This window comes from Mustela putorius, unplaced genomic scaffold (assembly GCF_011764305.1).
Source record: "Mustela putorius furo isolate JIRA1106 unplaced genomic scaffold, ASM1176430v1.1 tig00537227_pilon_pilon_pilon, whole genome shotgun sequence".
Classification (NCBI taxonomy): domain Eukaryota; kingdom Metazoa; phylum Chordata; class Mammalia; order Carnivora; family Mustelidae; genus Mustela; species Mustela putorius.
Window position 1 is genome coordinate 95,556 of NW_025422368.1, and position 18,904 is coordinate 114,459.

The following is an 18,904-nucleotide window of genomic DNA, read 5'->3' on the forward strand; positions in this document are numbered from 1 at the left end:
TGACTCACCTTGATCTCTGAAAGGAATTTGACAATAAAGAGAAGTAGGAAGGAAAAGATGCTCTTCGCTGAAAAGTTTGGTTAAAATATTGTGAGGTGAAAAAATATTATGAGGTGAACTAATTGAAGGACAGATTAAGTAAACTTTTAAGTCAAAAATTTTATTTACTTTTTTATCTAAGATTTTTTAAAATTAAATTTCTTCTTCATTTTTTGAAAAAAGAGAAAATCTTTTGGAGTGTGTCCTTGAAGGCTTGTTTCACAATAAAGGGGCAACTGAGGTGTAAATAACAGTTACACCTTTAGATAAAGTCACCCTTTCCTTTGCAGTTGGTTTTATGTAATTAAAGATACAGCTACCATAAGTAAGGGAGACTACAATCATATGAGAAGAACAAGTAGAAAAAGCCTTTGTTCTTTTCTGAGCAGAGGGGATTTTTAGAATGGTATTGATAATATATGTGTAAGAAAGAGTCTTGCTACTTTGTATTAAGTAATGGTTCTTTTACATATGCCCCTGAAAACACAAGCAACCAAATAAAAAATAGAAAAACTTGACTTCATCAGAATTAAAACTTTTGTGACCAAAGGACACTACCAGAAAAGTGAAATGACAACCCAAACAATAAGAAAAATACTCATAATCCAAATCTAATAAGGGTATAGTAGTTTTTAAAGAGCTTAATGGAAGGCTTTGAGGGCCTTGAATATAATAACATGAACTTATTTCCTTGTAATTGCCATCAGAAAGAAGATGGCTAAAAGCATCTTGTATTAAGATGCTTGTCACTAAAAGCAAAGTGACCATGAGTGTTACAATAACTAAGACAAATGCAAGCAATTCCAAGAAATGAGCGTCAGTGCAGGAAAGCTGCAGTATAGGGGAAATATCACACATGAAATGATCAATTCCTCTGGAAGGACAGAAATCCAGTGTTAGTCCCACAGCCAGTGGTACAAATGAAAGCAGAAAGCCAACTGTCCATGAACTGAATAGTAGTTGGTAGCACACTTTGTTATTCATAATGATGAGGTAATGGAGGGGTTTGCAGATTGCTACATACCGGTCAAAAGACATGGCAGCCAGTAAGTAAAATTCTGTAATATCTAATAAGGAGAAAAAGAAGAACTGAGATGCATAACCATTGTAGGCAATTATTTTGTTTTTAGTCACGATGCATATCAGGTATCTGGGAATACAGACTGTTGTCAAGGAAGCTTCCATGAATGAGAAATTTCGGAGGAAAAAATACATGGGAGTCTTGAGGCGGGGATCTAGCAACGTAAGAAGAATGATAGTTAAGTTCCCCATCATAATCAATACGTAGTTTATAAAGAGAAATATGAAAATCACAATTTGCAGTTGTGGGTCATCGGTCAATCCTAGGAGAATGTACTCCATCTCTCTTGACTGATTCCTCATTTCAGATTTGAGTCTTAGGGGATAGATGTAGGAAAACAACTCCAGAAGTGCAAATAAGATTTTTTTAAAAAGCTACAAAAAAAAGCCATAGTAAAAATGTAAATAAGTTAAAAGGTTGATCCAACATAATAAGGCAGATAATACTTAAAATTATAACATAGGTCAACCTAGGCAGCCTCGAACTTATTGTTCCATTTAAGTAACAGTTATGTTAACACTATTAAATTTTTTCTTTTCTCTATTTGAACTTAAAAGATAATATAAATTTTAGCTGATCATTTCCAAAAGAGCTGAGTTCTGTTAAAGTGTCTAAATAGAACATAGGCTTGACTTTAAATGTGTTTTCTATGTAAAGCTTAAAAATTTTTGAAAAGTTCTTGTAACATCTAAAAAATTAAACCAATGTCAATTCACAATGTTTATTCAAAAATAATGCTAAAATATATGTGAAATATAGAAACAATGAATTATACATTTCTCTATGATTGAAATTTCATGATATATACCATTATTTATTTTTCCACAATGTAGTAATTCCCCATTGTTTTTTTGTCTCATTTCACTTAATATTATTTTTCTTTGATTTCTAACACATCAGTGTTCTCAAATTGGTTGCATTTGATCATGAAGTTTTGATGATTGAATCTACACAAAAATAGAAAGATATATTACAGTTAAAAAGTCAGTGGCTACTACCTGACTTGTACTTGAGATATTGCTTTCGTTTATGATCCAGATATTTATTGCAAACTATAAGTGACTTACCATATATAGGAGACATTGGTATAATTTTCCTCCTATGGGAATATGGTAGAAATGGGTCAAAAATAAATGATGAGGGGCGCCTGGGTGACTCCGTGGGTTATAGCCTCTGCCTTCAGCTCAGGTCATGATCTCAGGATCCTGTGATCAAGCTCTGCATCGGGCTCCCTGCTTGGAGGGGAGCCTGCTTCCTCCTCCCTCTCTTTCTCTCTCTGCCTGCCTCTCTGCCTACTTGTGATTTCTCTCTGTCAAATAAATAAATAAATAAATAAATAAATCTTTAAAAAATGATTCAAAAAAATAAAAAAATAAAGGATGAACATTCTCTCTCTTATGAAAAAATTCAACAATTTAAGAGGAAAGTTCATTCCAAAGCTATTCTCTGGAAGGAGTCTAAAGAATAATATGCATTCTGGACATGATATGCATCTGTTAATATCTTTCACTTTCACTTACACTCATTACAATGATGGCCCAGATATTACAAATAATTAAGTTAGAATCTTCTTCCTGGTTAGGTAAGATTCATTTTCCATCTTCTTATATTTAAAATGAAGGTAACAGTTTCCATAAAAATTGTAAGTGAAAATATAATGATCTAAATGAAAATGGATATTGGGAAATCCCTCATATGAAAGGAGCCCAAATTTTGTAACAAGAAATTCTGGCTTCAAATCATGCACTAGCAAAAAGTCACAGTTTTATCATTTTGCACATAAGAGACACAGGGGGTTAATTAAAATTTAAAAAAAAAAAAAAAGGAAAGAAAAAGAATTGTCCCCTGGAGATTAGTGTCAAGAGGAATACCAGTTATGTAAAAAAAATAGAAAAAACAACAACAAACCAAAGTAGGAAGGACATAAAAACTACTATGAATTGCTTTAAGCACAAAGTGAATTTCTTTAGCTACAAAACAGATAATCCCCCAAAAGAGAATAAGAAATAATTCAAACTCTATACTTAAGCCCAACAAGAATTTCAGATATTCCAGTACCCTGGGACACTATGACCATTTATACACATTAAGAGGGTTTATTCAAAAAGGGAACCTTTCTCTTGCTTCCTCAATCAATGTTGGGAAGATTTCATTAACTTGTTGCATATGCCCCAAATTGGAGGTATAGGGCAGTACTTAAATGTTTCATTATTTTTTTTTAAATTTTGAAACAATATAAAATATAAAAAAGAAAACCAACAAATAACCATGAGGATCTTTTATTACACCATTTGATGATCCATCTGCTGTTCAATATAATAGTATGTGTTTATAACAAAAAAGAATATTCTACTAGATAAGCATGCTATAACCATTAGAGTTAGGACATTAATAATGCCATATTATTAACATGTACTTCTCCAATGCTATTTAAGTTTCATCAGCGACTAAAAATTTCCTTTAAGCAAAAAAAAATACAATTTAGAATTACATGTTAATTTAATTATTGTAATGTTTTAGTCTCCTTTAATTTGGAAAATTCTGTGTTCTTTCCTTAAATTTCAAGAATATTGATTGAAAATTCTTTTTTTTCTTTTTTCTTTTTCTCTTTTTTTCTTATTTCAATTGACTCTAAGTATATTTTTTAAAAATTTAAATCAATGTAATCTACATACAGGCCTATATTAGTTTCAGGTGTAAAATACAGTGATTCATCAATTCTATACATTAACACAGTACTCTTTAAAATAAGTGTGATGTTAATCCCCTTCACCAATTTCACCCCTCCCCTCAGGTTTCTGTCATTTTGTTTTTGATAGTTAAGTGTCAATTTTTTGTTTGTCTCTCTCTCTCTCTTGTTCACTGTTTTGTTTTGTTCGTTTTCTTTAGTTTGTTTTTGCTTAAATTCCACGTGTGCATATCAAGTGTTATTTGTTCTCCTCTGACTGACTTATTTTGCTCAGCATTATGCATTCTAGATCCATCCTGATTTGCATTTCTGTAATGATGAGTGATGTTGAGCATCTTTTCATGTGTCTAATGCCATGTGGATATGTTCTTCGGAGAAATGTCTACTCAGATCTTCCACCCATTTGTTAATTGTATTGTTTGTTTTTTAAGTGTTGAGTTGTATAATTTCTGTGTATACTCTCCATACTAACCCTTTATTAGATAGGTCATTTGAAAATATCTTTTCCCTTTTGGTAGTTTGTCTTTAGTTTTGTTGATTGTTTCCTTTGCTGTACAAAAACTTTTTTTTTTTAATATAATTTTTTATTTTTTATAAACATATATTTTTATCCCCAGGGGTACAGGTCTGTGAATCACCAGGTTTACACACTTCACAGCACACACCAAAGCACATACCCTCCCCAATGTCCATAATACCACCCCCTTCTCCCAAACCCCCTCCCCCCAGCAACCCTCAGTTTGTTTTGTGAGATTAAGAGTCACTTATGGTTTGTCTCCCTCCCAATCCCATCTTCTTTCATTTATTCTTATTTTGATGAAGTCTCAATAGTTTTGTTTCATTTTGTTTTGCTTTTGCTTTTGTTTCCTTGCCTCAAGAAACATATCAGGAAAAATGTTGCTATAGCCAATGTCAGTTACTTCCTGTGCTCTCTTCCAGGATTTTTTTATGCTTTCAGGTGCCACATTCAGGTCTTTAAACTTTTCTTTTTTTGGTAAGAAAATCCATTATTTTTGTTTGGTGTAAGAAAGTCATCTAGTTTCATTCTTTTGCATATAGTTTTCCAGTTTTCACAACCCCATTGGTAGAAAAGATTGCATACTTTTGCCTCCTTTGTCAAAGAATAATTGAATCATGGGTTTATTTCTAGACTTTTTATTGTCTTCCATTGATCTGTGAGTCTACTTTCCTGCCAGTACCATATTGTTTTGATTATTATAGCTTTGTAATATAACTTGAGGTCTGGAATTGTGATAACTCCATTTTTTTTTTCCTTTTCTAGATTCCTTTGGCTATTTGTTTTTTTGTGGTTTCATACAAATTTTAAGCTTTTTACCTAATTTTATGAAAAATGCAGTTGGTATTTTGATAGAGACTGCTTTAAATGTGTAGATTGCTTTGGGTAGCATAGAGGTTTTAACAATATTCAGTCTTCCAACCCATCAGGATAGAGTGTCTTGCCATTTGTTTGTGTCCTCTTCAATTTCTTTCATCAGGCTTTAATAGTTTTCTGAGTACAGGTCTTTCACCTCTTTAAGTTTGTTCCTTAGTATCTTATTTTTAGGGTAGTTGTAAATGAGTTTGTTTTCTTAATTTCTCTTTCTGTTGCTTCAATATTGGTATATAGAAATATGACAGATTTTAGTACATTGATTCCATAACATGTGATCTTAGTGAATTCATGTATCGGTACTAGTAGTTTTGGTGTTTTTGGGGATTTCTCTATACAGTATCATGTCATTTGCAAAGAGTGAGTTTTACTTCTTCACCAATTTATGTGACATTTATTCCTTTTTCTTGTCTGATTGCTGTGGTTAGGACATCTAGTACTATGTAGAATAAATGTGGTGAGAGTGGATATCCTTGTCATGTTTTTGACCTTTGGGGAAAAGCTCTCAGTTTTTTCCCATTGAGTGTCATGTTAGTATTGGGTTTTTGTATAGGGCCTTTATTTTTTTGAGGTATGTTCATTCTACATCTATTTTGTTGAGGGGCTTATTATGAATGAGTATTGTACTCTGTCAAGTGCTTTTTTTGCATCTATTGAAATGACTTTGATTTTTATCTTTTTTCCTTGTTGATGTGATGTATGACATTGATTGCTTTGCAAAAACTGAAATGTGCTTCCATCTCAGGAATAAATCCCACTTGACCATGGTGAATACTTTTTTAAAGGTATCTTTGGATTTGATTTGGTAATATGGTGTTGAGGATTTTTGCATCTATGTTCATCAGAGATATTGGCCTCTGGTATTCTTTTTTTAGTGCCTGTATCTGGTGTTGGTATTGGAAGAATGCTGATCTCATAGAACGAATTTGGAAGCTTTCCTTCCTGTTCTATTTCTTGGAAAAGTTTGAAAAGAATAGGTCTTAACTTTTCATTAAATGTTTGGTAGAATTCACCTGTGAAGCCTTTGGTCCTGAACTTTTGTTTGTTGGAATTTTTCAAATTATTGATTCAACTGTATTGCTCATAATTGTTCTGTTCAAATTTTCTATTTCTTCCTGTTTCAGTTTTCATAGTGTGTATGTTTCTAGAAATTTATTCATTTCATTTAGGTTGCCCAATTTCTTGGCATATAATTTTTCATAATATTCTTTTAAAATTCTTTGTATTTCTGTGATGTCAGCTTTTTTTTTTTTTTTAAATTGATGAGTGTGACTAAGGGCTTGTCAATTTGATTGATTATTTCCAAGAACTAGCTACTGGTTTCTACTTTTTTTTTCTTTTAGCTTCTGTTTTGTTTATTTCTGCTCTAAACTTTATTTCCTTCCTTCCACTGCACTTATGTTTTACTTATTCTTTTTTTCTGGTTTCTTTACAAGTAATGGCAGGTTGTTTGAGATTTTTCTTTTTTCTTTATGTTGGCTTGTGCTGGTATAAAATTCCTTTTTAAAACCACTTTTGCTGTATCTCAGAGGTTTGAACCACTGTGTTTTCATTTTCATTATCTCCAAAATTTTTGATTTCCTGTGTGCTATCTTGTTTGCCCCTTTTATTGTTTAGTAACATGTTATTTAACCTCCCATGTATTTATGTTCTTTCCAGGACTTTTTTGTGGTTGATTTCTAGTTTCATAGCATTATGGCAGAAAAGATGCATGGTATGACTTCAATCTTTTTGAATATGTTGATATTATTTTTCTCTCCAAGTTTGTGATCTATTATGGAGAATAGTCAATGTGCACTTTAGAAGAATGTATATCCTGTTGCTTTAGGATGGAATATTATGAATATAACTGTTGCAATCATCTAGTCCAATGTATCATCAAAGCCACTGTTTTCTTGTTGACTTTCTGTCACTATGATCTATCCAATAATGTAAATAGGGTGTGAAAGTCCCTTACTGTTATTGTATTACTCTTGATTAGTTCCTTTATGTTTCTTACTCACTGTTTTGTGTTTTAGTTGTTCCCATTTTCGGTGCATAAATATCTACAATTGTTATATCTTCTGGTTGGATTGTTCCTTTTAGAATTATCTAGTGTCTTTTGTGTCCTGTTACAGTCTTTGTTTTAAAGTCTAATTTGTCTGGTATGAGTATTGCTACCCCAGATTTCTTTGCACAACCATTTACATGATAAATATTTCTCTGAACTCTTACTTTAAATGTGCATGTGTCTTTTTGGTGAAATGAATCTCTTAAGGGCAGCATATAGATGGGGCTTGCTTTTTAATCCCTTCCATCACCCTGTGTATTTTATTGGAGAGTTTAATCTATTTACATTTATTGTAATTATTGATAGATGCACTTATTGCCATTCTATTTCTTGTTTTGTGGTTGTTTTTGTAGTTCTTCTCTGTTCCTTTCTTCTCTTCTCTCCTGTTCGGCTGGCTTGTTCTTCTGCTACCTACTTGGATTCCATCCTCGTTATTTCCTGCATATCTATTACCGGATTTTAGTTTGTGTTTACCATTAGCTTTGTGTGTAACATCTTCTGCATATAGCAGTCTATATTAAGTGATAGTCACTTACATTTCAATGCATTCATAACTCCCTTTCACATTTTAGGAATGTGGTGTCATTCATTACATTCTTTCATTTGTGAGTCCCTGAATGATTTTTACAGATACATTTATTTTTACTGCTTTTGCCCTTTTTACTATTTTCCTCTTACTTAAGGTCTTTGTTTTCCACTCAAAGAGTCCCCTTTAACATTTCTTGGATAGCTGGTTGAGTTGTCATAAACTCCTTTAGCTTTTGTCTGGGAAACTCTATCTCCTCTTCTATTCTGAATGTTATCCTTGATGGATAGAATATTCTTAGCTCGAGGTTTTTCTGTTTGTTTGTTTGCTTTGTTTTTGTTTTGTTTTCTTTTAGCCCTGTGAATATATCATGCCACTTTATTCTGGCCTGCAAAATTTCTGCTGAATCATCAGCTCATAGCCTCTTTCATATTTTACTGTCTTCCTTTCTCTTGTTTGCTTTAAAATTCTTTCTTAATCACTAATTTTTGCAATCTTAATTAGTATGCATCTTTGTGTGGACCTCCTTGGGTTGACTTTTTTGGGGTATCTCTGCCTCCTAAGTGTGGATTTCTGTTTCCTACCCCTGATTCAGGAAGTTTTCAGTTACTACTTCTTCAAATGAATTTTCTGCTCCCTTTTCTCTCTTCTTCTGAGATGCCTATAATGCAAATGTGATTACACTTGATGGAGTCACTAAGTTCCCTTAGTCTATTCTTATTTTTGGCGTGTGTGTGTGTATAAATATATATATATATATATATATATATATATATATATATTTTTTTTTTTTTTTTTTCCACACTCTGCTCAGCTTGATTACTGTCCATTACTCTGTCCTTCAGGTCACCAATGTTGGTTGACTTAATCTAGTCTGTTTCTTCTTCCATGTAGTGTTTTTAAATTTCACTTATTTTGTTCTTAAACTCTGATTTTTTCCTTTTAATATTTTTGTTAAGGATCTCACTGAGGGTCTCCACTCTTTTCTCAAGTCTAGTAAGTATCTTTATGATATAACTTGAAATTTTATATCAGGCATATTACTTTTCTCCATTTCACTTAGGTCTCTCACTGTAGTTTTTTTCTGATCTTTCATCTGGGATATATTCCTCTGCCTCAGGAACTCTGCTACTTCTCCTGCTTTTAACAGTAATAGCTTTATGAAGAGGAGATCCTGTATGCCCTGAGGGGATTGTCCTCTATTCACTGGAACCTGGCATGGGGGGGAGGGTCTCCTAACTGTGCTCCATGTATCTTGTTATTGTATGTTGGCCACTTTTTCCTTCACTACAATCATCTTAATGGCTCTCCTTGCCTCTTGTGGGCAGTGTTGTCTCCCTGTGGTATTAGTGGATCAATCTGGGGCTACCTTGTGCTGAATTTAGTCAGACCAGGTGTTTGTCAGAGATGTAGTAGTACCAAACTGCAAGGGGATTTCCCTGTGCTGTCCCCTGAGAAGCTTTCATTGGTGGGTGGGGCCTGCAATCAGTCCAACTGTCTTCTCCCAGCCCACTGCTAGGGGTAAGTCTGAGAGATGTGTGCTTATATTCCCTTGACCTCAGGCACCTTGGAGTGGTACTGGACCCTGTCAAGTCTGCTTTGCCTCCACCCTGCCAGGCTTGTGCCTGGTTTGAATGGGCTCTGACCAAGAACATATTGGAGGGAGTGGGACATGCAATATCTACACAGTTTACATGCTAGTAAAAGAGGACATGTTGCCATTTACAGTCAGAGTAATTAATGAAATATAAATTTAGTGCCCGTAAGTTAGCTGTTCCTCTGGATTGTCTCTATCCCTCTCTATTCCTTTTTACCTCCTGCCCCTTCTATGATTGGGATATTATTTTGCTTATGGAATCACCGAGTTCCCTATGTCTACCTTAGTGATCAACTAGCTATCTTTCTCCTCTTCTTTTCAGGTTCATTATTTTCCATAATCTTACCTTCCATATCACATATGTCCTCCTGTGCTTCTTTAATCCTTGTAGTGATTATATCTACTCTGTTTGCATCTCTATTGTAGCTTTTTTTTAATTTCAGCCTGACTAGTTTTTAGATCTCTGCAGCAAGGGTTTCTCTCATGTCTTGTATTCTTTTTTCAAGTCCTTCTAGTAGTCTTATGACTGTTGATCTAAATTCTTATTCAGATATATTGCTTATATCTGCTTTGAGCAAGTATCTGGCTGTGATATCTTCCTGAACTTTCTTTAGGGGAGAATTCCTCCATTTTTTCACCTTGGCTAAGTTTCTATCTTTTGCATGTTATAAAATGTTGTTACCTCAGAGTAGTGCTAAATTAAAAAGAGGTCATAGAGTGTCCAGGGCCTGGCACTTTGGGAAGTGTTTCTGGTGTATGCTGTGTGCACTCTGCTGTGTTTTGGCTGTTCTCTCCCACTGGTCAGTCCTCTGCAGAGTTCCTTCTTGTTTGCAGTGGGGAGAGTTTTGGCCATTATTGAGGTATGCATTGATTTGTTTGTTGAAAAAACCTAGGAAAAAAGCAAGAAAGAAAAAGAAAAAAAAAGTTGTATGTGTGGGGAAGGCTGATCCAAAAAGGGAAGGAAGCAGAACAACAATGACAACAGCAAAAACAACAACAGACACTCAAAAATACTATAGACTGATTCCAAAGAAATAGAAAAAAAAAGGAAAAACAGAAGAAAAAAAGAAAAAAGAGTCCTGAACAAAAATAAAAGAGAACTAAGTTGAAGTGAGAAATGGAAATAAAATCCAAGCAAAAAACTGTAAGAGGAAAAATAAAAAATAAAATAAAATATACAATAAGACAAAAGAAAAAAAAATACTACCCAGTCCTATTTTCACCAGAAGTGAAGGGGGTACATTGGGACAATTTGCTCAGTATACTTGGTGAGTGCAGCATCCTGCTGCTTTGCTTCTCTGTGTGGGAGGGGGAGAGGCCCACTGAGCTGGGTCTCTCCAAAAGACATTAGGGAAGTTCCATTCCTTGCCTCTACCTACTTCTGGAGGCAACTAGTGTTCTTTGGTTTGTGGTCACATTATCAAATCTCTGCCTCTGTGTTTAGATTATTTTCTCTTCTTTCTGTCTCAAATATCTCTCTGCCTCTCTTTTAATAAGGATACTTGTAGTTACATTTAAAACCTATGTGGATAAACCAGGATAATCTCTCCATTTTAAGATCTTTAACTTAATCATATCTGCAAAGACTTTTTTTTTTTATTGGATAATATTTGCAGGTTCCAGAGATTAGGTCTCCTTATTTTAGGAGACCATTATCAGTCTACCACTTTCAGCTACATTATCATCACCATCTGTTCACCAGCAGATTATTATTCTCATTATTCTGGTTACTTACCTTTATGAGTTTGCTAAGAGGGCAATGATTAGTATGGTGACGAGGGTCATCGACAGAGATGTAAAGTTAAAATTCTTGTGATCATTTTTTTAGAAGTCAATGTTTTAGAAATAATATATCCTGATTTATAGCATCAAAATTGTTTTATATAATTCTCCAAGTTTGTTTCTTTAGCTTTATATTTCATAGTGTGATAATTAAATTGACAAATTATACTATACATTGACGACTACTAAGTGCTATGCATAGTACAAATATCTTCTCATCAAAGTTAAAACAACTCCATAATATAAGAATGCTCTTACCATCTCCTTTTAGTCAAGTAGGAAATAAATGCTGGAATGATCAACCAATTAGACTGTTACAATATAGCTAAGTAGTTTGGAGCTGAGATTGAAAAATGAAGACTTTCAAGTAGTCTACCCATGGCTATCATATGCATTCATATTTTCTTGCAAACTAGTAGTTTTTTAGTAGCATTTATTAAAGTTTTTTAAATTCTAAATAGAGTATGTAAAATCAGACAAATGTCTGACTATAAGAAAACAAAGAAATTGTTGTCACAAGATTAGAAGTAATTCCTTTCTATGGGTATCTGTAGCCCAATGAATCACATACAAAACAAGGCAAAAAAAAAAAAAAAGAAGCAGAAAAGAAAAGAAAAACTCACCAAATTAAATGAATATATTAAGGATATAGTTTTCTCCTTTCAATAAAAGAAATCAATATTAGAGTTATCTACAAAATTTGAATATACATATTGTGTTCAAAATTATTAGAGAATGGTTATTTATTTATTTATTTATTTATAAAGATTTTATTTATTTATTTGACAGATAGAGATCACAAGTATGCAGAGAGGCAGGCAGAGAGAGAGAGGAGAGAGCAAAGAGCTGAGCAGAGAGCCTGATGTGGGGCTCAATCCCAGGACCCTGAGATCATGACCTGAACCAAAGGCAGAGCCTTAACCCACTAAGCCACCCAGGTGCCCCAGGAATGGTTATATGAAATCTGATACCTGATACACTGATTAATGTAGGAAAAAAAGGGAGTATATTAAATTTAAATATGAATCTGTTCCAGTCAAGTACGTTATTTACTTGGAGTTTACAAGCTTGTCATGAAAATCAGTAGGTCCTTGAGGGAATTGTCCCTCAGAGGCAAGCACCTGGAATCTGTCTCCCCACCTAGACAACATTTCTACTGGTAACATCTGTCTGATATAATCAGTTTAGAACTCTAGGGTTTAGTGAAGTCCTGTAACTGCCAGAGGAAGGGTGGGATGATAAATTACTGTTAATTTTGGTAATTTTAGATCTTAGCACAGTAGCAAAGACCCATCCCATGGCCGCAGCTGAGGAACTGAATATTTAATTTTTAATTTAATGTTTATTACTTTAAGTTTAAGTGTATATATCCAATGTGGCCTGTGGCTATCTTATTGAACAGCACACATCTAAGTAATTTTACTAGTAGTCTAATAAAAAGTCAAGTCACATCCAAATGTATTTGGTAGATTATTGAGATAGAATTAACTACAAATAAAAGGTCACCTTTTGGGGAGTATATAGTTTGAGGAACTCTGAAAAACATATATAATCAAGCAACCACCATTATAATCAAGATAAAATAGTTCCATTATCCTACAGAGTTTTCTCATGACACTTTTGCAGTCAATCACTTCTCACCATCAGCCCCTAAAACCACTGATCAGATTTCTAACCCTATAGTTCAGTGTTTTTCAGAATTATAGAAATAGAATCACAGAATATGTCGACATTGTATATGACTTCTTTCAGTTAGTGTAATATTTTGAAGACTCAATCATTTTTTTTAATCTGACTAATTTATTGCATTGCATATACATGGCATAATTTTTTAAAGTACTTACCAGATGATGGAAATTGGATCATCTCCAGGTTTGGGCATTATCATAAAGTATATTTAATGGCTAAAATTCAGTTCACTTGAAGGATCAAAATAATTTCATCAAACATCCAATTGAAACCTCAATCGATTAATATGAAAAAATGTTATGCTTGTTACTTGTAAATAAATACACTACCAGGTGCCAGTGTGTAAAATAGTTTACAATAAAGTCTAAAATTACTTCTGTTGCTAATTGGAAACAAGGCTGTGTCTTGGGCTTGTACAATCCAGCTTGGGATTTTTCCATATTGCCCCAGGACAGTGAACTGCTGATGATACTGTTAAATATTTCATCCATTATTCTAAATTATTAATGATACTCCTCTGGGATACTTTCACTTCAGCTTTTGTTTAAGGTAAATTACAATAGTGATTTTTATTGCCAGTAATTAGTATTTTTGGAACTTTGATCCAAAGTTCTTTTTTTTTTTCCTCTTTACTTTATTTCAGTAGAACCCTTGAGACAGTAGTAAATAGAAAATGATAAAGCTGCAGCATTTCATAAGTGGATAGACAGCAATATGGAGTTTCAGAATAGTTGCTTAACTTTCATCAGATGATGCCCCGAGTTCTTTTAGTTGCCTTAATTTTTTTTATTTTAATGTATAACTACTGATTTTGAGGCTTTGAATGATAGCAATTATAACAACAAGCTTTCACAAAATGCAAGTTATCTGGAAAAGAAGATGGACGTCCATTAAAATTATTAATACTTGTGATACACATTCTTCTCTAGTGCACATGGAACATTCTCCAGAATAGATCACATCCTCGGTCCTAAATCAGGACGCAACCGGTATCAAAAGATCGGGATCATTCCCTGCATATTTTCAGACCACAATGCTCTAAAGCTAGAACTCAACCACAAAAGAAAGTTTGGAAAGAACCCAAATATATGGAGACTAAACAGCATCCTTCTAAAGAATGAATGGGTCAACCGGGAAATTAAAGAAGAATTGAAAAAAATCATGGAAACAAATGATAATGAAAACACAACGGTTCAAAATCTGTGGGACACAACAAAGGCAGTCCTGAGAGGAAAATATATAGCGGTACAAGCCTTTCTCAAGAAACAAGAAAGGTCTCAGGTACACAACCTAACCCTACACCTAAAGGAGCTGGAGAAAGAACAAGAAAGAAACCCTAAGCCCAGCAGGAGAAGAGAAATCATAAAGATCAGAGCAGAAATCAATGAAATAGAAACCAAGAAAACAATAGAACAAATCAACGAAACTAGGAGCTGGTTATTTGAAAGAATTAATAAAATTGATAAACCCCTGGCCCGACGTAGCAAAAAGAAAAGAGAAAGGACCCAAATAAATAAAATCATGAATGAAAGAGGAGAGATCACAACTAACACCAAAGAAATACAAACTATTATAAGAACACACTATGAGCAACTCTACGGAAATAAATTTGACAATCTGGAAGAAATGGATGCATTCCTAGAAACATATAAAGTACCACAACTGAAACAGGAAGAAATAGAAAGCCTGAACAGACCCATAACCAGTAAGGAGATTGAAACAGTCATTAAAAATCTCCAAACAAACAAAAGCCCAGGGCCAGATGGCTTCCTGGGGGAATTCTACCAAACATTTAAAGAAGAACTAATTCCTATTCTCCTGAAACTGTTCCAAAAAATAGAAATGGAAGGAAAACTTCCAAAGTCATTTTATGAGGCCAGCATCACCTTGATCCCAAAACCAGACAAGGATCCCACCAAAAAAGAGAGCTATAGACCGATATCCTTGATGAACACAGATGCGAAAATACTCAACAAAATACTAGCCAATAGGATTCAACAGTACATTAAAAAGATTATTCACCACAACCAAGTGGGATTTATTCCAGGGCTGCAAGGTTGGTTCAACATCCGCAAATCAGTCAATGTGATACAACACATCAATAAAAGAAAGAACAAGAACCATATGATACTCTCAATAGATGCTGAAAAAGCATTTGACAAAGTACAGCATCCCTTCCTGATCAAAACTCTTCAAAGTGTAGGGATAGAGGGCACATACCTCAATATCATCAAAGCCATCTATGAAAAACCCACTGCAAATATCATTCTCAATGGAGAAAAACTGAAAGCTTTTCCGCTAAGGTCAGGAACACGGCAGGGATGTCCATTATCACCACTGCTATTCAACATAGTACTAGAGGTCCTAGCCTCAGCAATCAGACAACAAAAGGAAATTAAAGGCAACCAAATCGGCAAAGAAGAAGTCAAATTATCACTCTTCGCAGATGATATGATACTATATGTGGAAAACCCAAAAGACTCCACTCCAAAACTGCTAGAACTTATACAGGAATTCAGTAAAGTGTCAGGATAGAAAATCAATGCACAGAAATCAGTTGCATTTCTCTATACCAACAGCAAGACAGAAGAAAGAGATATTAAGGAGTCAATCCCATTTACAATTGCATCCAAAACCATAAGATACCTAGGAATAAACCTAACCAAAGAGACACAGAATCTATACTCAGAAAACTATAAAGTACTCATGAAAGAAATTGAGGAAGACACAAAGAAATGGAAAAATGTTCCATGCTCCTGGATTGGAAGAATAAATATTGTGAAAATGTCTATGCTACCTAAAGCAATCTACACATTTAATGCAATTCCTATCAAAGTACCATCCATCTTTTTCAAAGAAATGGAACAAATAATGCTAAAATTTATATGGAACCAGAAAAGACCTCGAATAGCCAAAGGGATATTGAAAAAGAAAGCCAACGTTGGTGGCATCACAATTCCGGACTTCAAGCTCTATTACAAAGCTGTCATCATCAAGACAGCATGGTACTGGCACAAAAACAGACACATAGATCATTGGAACAGAATAGAGAGCCCAGAAATAGACCCTCAAATCTATGGTCAACTAATCTTCGACAAAGCAGGAAAGAATGTCCAATGGAAAAAAGACAGCCTCTTCAATAAATGGTGCTGGGAACATGGACAGCCACATGCAGAAAAATGAAATTGGACCATTTCCTTACACCACCCACAAAAATAGACTCAAAATGGATGAAGGACCTCAATGTACGAAAGGAATCCATCAAAATCCTTGAGGAGAACACGGGCAGCAACCTCTTCGACCTCTGCCGCAGCAACATCTTCCTAGGAACAACGCAAAAGGCAAGGGAAGCAAGGGCAAAAATGAACTATTGGGATTTCATCAAGATCAAAAGCTTTTGCACAGCAAAGGAAACAGTTAACAAAATCAAAAGACAACTGACAGAATGGGAGAAGATATTTGCAAACGACATATCAGATAAAGAACTAGTGTCCAGAATCTATAAAGAACTTAGCAAACTCAACACCCAAAGAACAAATAATCCAATCAAGAAATGGGCAGAGGACATGAACAGACATTTCTGCAAAGAAGACATCAAGATGGCCATCAGACACATGAAAATGTGCTCCATATCACTCGGCATCAGGGAAATACAAATCAAAACCACAATGAGATATCACCTCACACCAGTCAGAATGGCTAAAATCAACCAGTCAGGAAATGACAGATGCTGGCGAGGATGCGGAGAAAGGGGAACCCTCCTACACTGTTGGTGGGAATGCAAGCTGGTGCAGCCACTCTGGAAAACAGCATGGAGGTTCCTCAAAATGTTGAAAATAGAACTGCCCTATGACCCAGCAATTGCACTATTGGGTATTTACCCTAAAGATACAAATGTAGTGATCCAAAGGGGCACATGCACCCGAATGTTTATAGCAGCAATGTCCACAATAGCCAAACTATGGAAAGAACCTAGATGTCCATCAACAGATTAATGGATCAAGAAGATGTGGTATATATACACAATGGAATACTATGTGGCCATCAAAAGAAATGAAATCTTGCCATTTGCAACAACATGGATGGAACTAGAGCGTATCATGCTTAGCGAAATAAGTCAAGCAGAGAAAGACAACTATCATATGATCTCCCTGATATGAGGAAGTGGTGATGCAACATGGAGGCTTAAGTGGGTAGAAGAAGAATAAATGAAACAAGATGGGATTGGGAGGGAGACAAACCATAAGTGACTCTTAATCTCACAAAACAAACTGAGGATTGCTGGGGGGAGGGGGTTTGGGAGAAGGGGGTGGGATTATGGACATTGGGGAGGGTATGTGCTTTGGTGAGTGCTGTGAAGTGTGTAAACCTGGTGATTCACAGACCTGTACCCCTGGGGATAAAAATATATGTTTATAAAAAATAAAAAATTAAAAAAAAATTATTAATACTTGTGTTTTTAACTTCAAAATGAGTATAAATTTGAGGGATGTGGAATTCTTTACAGAAGGACCATATGTTCATGGTCCCTCCTACAAAAATCATTGATAGGAAATATTCAGCTTATAAAGTAAAATTTGATGATAAGAGAGTAAAATCATGATTAATTATTTTAACATAAATCTCTGGCATGTGCATATAAGGGAACACTAGATGCAGTAGATGCCAGAAGGTAAGGAGACTATAATTTTAACTTGACTTCAAATTCATAAATTAAGTGCACAAGTGCCATTCAGGGAGTTGAATTTGAATACACATTTTTAAGGTTTACACGTTTTTATTTATTTTTTTAATGGTTGTGTATTACCAGATGTTGTAATCTATTCTATTCATATATAGTTACATGTAACTTTCATTTCCTCTGATTCTCTTCAATTATTTTACTGAGTAAAATAATGTGGAAAAATGCTGAGCATCTCTTCTCTAAAATCTGAAATACCATAGTTCTAGAACAGTCTGTTAGATTCACGTGGTAACAGAAACTGTATGCTAACTCCTGTACCATAGCTTTTCAAATAAAAATAGAGCAAGATGGGAGTTATAACAAGGATATAAACATATATTTTTATATAAAACTTTGTGGTCACACTGTAGTTGAAGATTGCAAGTCTTCAATTGTTATTAAAAATATTAAAGCTATTCCCTAAAATCTGTTTCAGAAAAGCACTTTGAGCATGGAACAGTTTTATCTTTCCCCAAATAAGAAAAACTAATATATATGCAGCAATATTAATAAGACAAATGCAAAAGAATAAAAATAACAGAGTGCTTTAGCAAACCATTTCCTTTATAAGTCTGCAGGTAATGCATATAATGAAACAGACTAGCATGTTTCACATAAAAGAGAATGGTATGACATGAAAATAAGTAAAATTCTTATACTTAAAAAGAACGGGTTAATATTATGTTAGGGAGGGAAAATGTTACCCTAATATTCAAGATTCTTTTGGCTGGTTTAAGAATTAAAGTGACATGAGACAGATTAATAGGAGAAAATGAAATTAATTGCAAATACATGGGATGTATGTACATGGGGTGGCTCCATGAGAATATAGGAATAATTGTCTCATATAAGACAATTGAGTCTTATATGCCATTGTGGTCAAAGAAGTATGTGGAGGTCTGGGACTTTAAAGGGAAGGAAGACAATTCAAAGGAAAACAAAAAAGAATAAATGTTTGGGAAACAAATATTTGCTGGGCCACACGGAAACAGTGGGCTATGCAGAAGAATTTTAACAGACTTTACTAAGTTCCTCCCTCTCTATCACACCTAATTCATATTACATTGTAGTTGTTTATGGTGATGGTTCCCTTTTGGAGCAGAGAGCATTATCTAAATTTGGAGCATTATCTAAATTCTTTCAGACATTTGAGGAGGAGGTAAAAGGTTGTAAAAGGGGGAAAAAAAGGAGGTAAAAGGATAAACATGCTGTCTTCCATTTATCAAAAATAATTAGCTTAAATTAATGATCATGCCAAAGAGACACATTTTGGGGTAGCAGATTTTACTTCCCTACAATAATTTCTGTTAGTATTCAACAATTCTACAAAGAATATTG

At 34.3% G+C, this 18,904-nt stretch overlaps 1 protein-coding gene across 1 annotated transcript; it reads right to left on the bottom strand.

The window, feature by feature from the left end:
- Positions 1-258: 258 nt before the first annotated feature.
- Positions 259-1,455, bottom strand: LOC101675032 (olfactory receptor 6C6-like). The gene is made up of 2 exons (XM_004782210.2): positions 790-1,455; positions 259-474 (listed from the first exon to the last, which is right to left on the bottom strand). Exons 1-2 carry the CDS (start codon positions 1,420-1,422, stop codon positions 259-261), a joined length of 849 nt encoding a protein of 282 aa, XP_004782267.2. The 5' UTR covers positions 1,423-1,455.
- Positions 1,456-18,904: the final 17,449 nt, after the last annotated feature.

Bases quoted from the DNA above. Each gene is read 5' to 3' on its own strand.
- LOC101675032 (XM_004782210.2), bottom strand. From the start codon at position 1,422: ATGAGGAATCAGTCAAGAGAGATGGAGTACATTCTCCTAGGATTGACC. The intron at 475-789 runs GTGACAAGCATC...CAAAGTAGCAAG, and splicing joins TCATGGTCACTTTGCTTTTA to ACTCTTTCTTACACATATAT.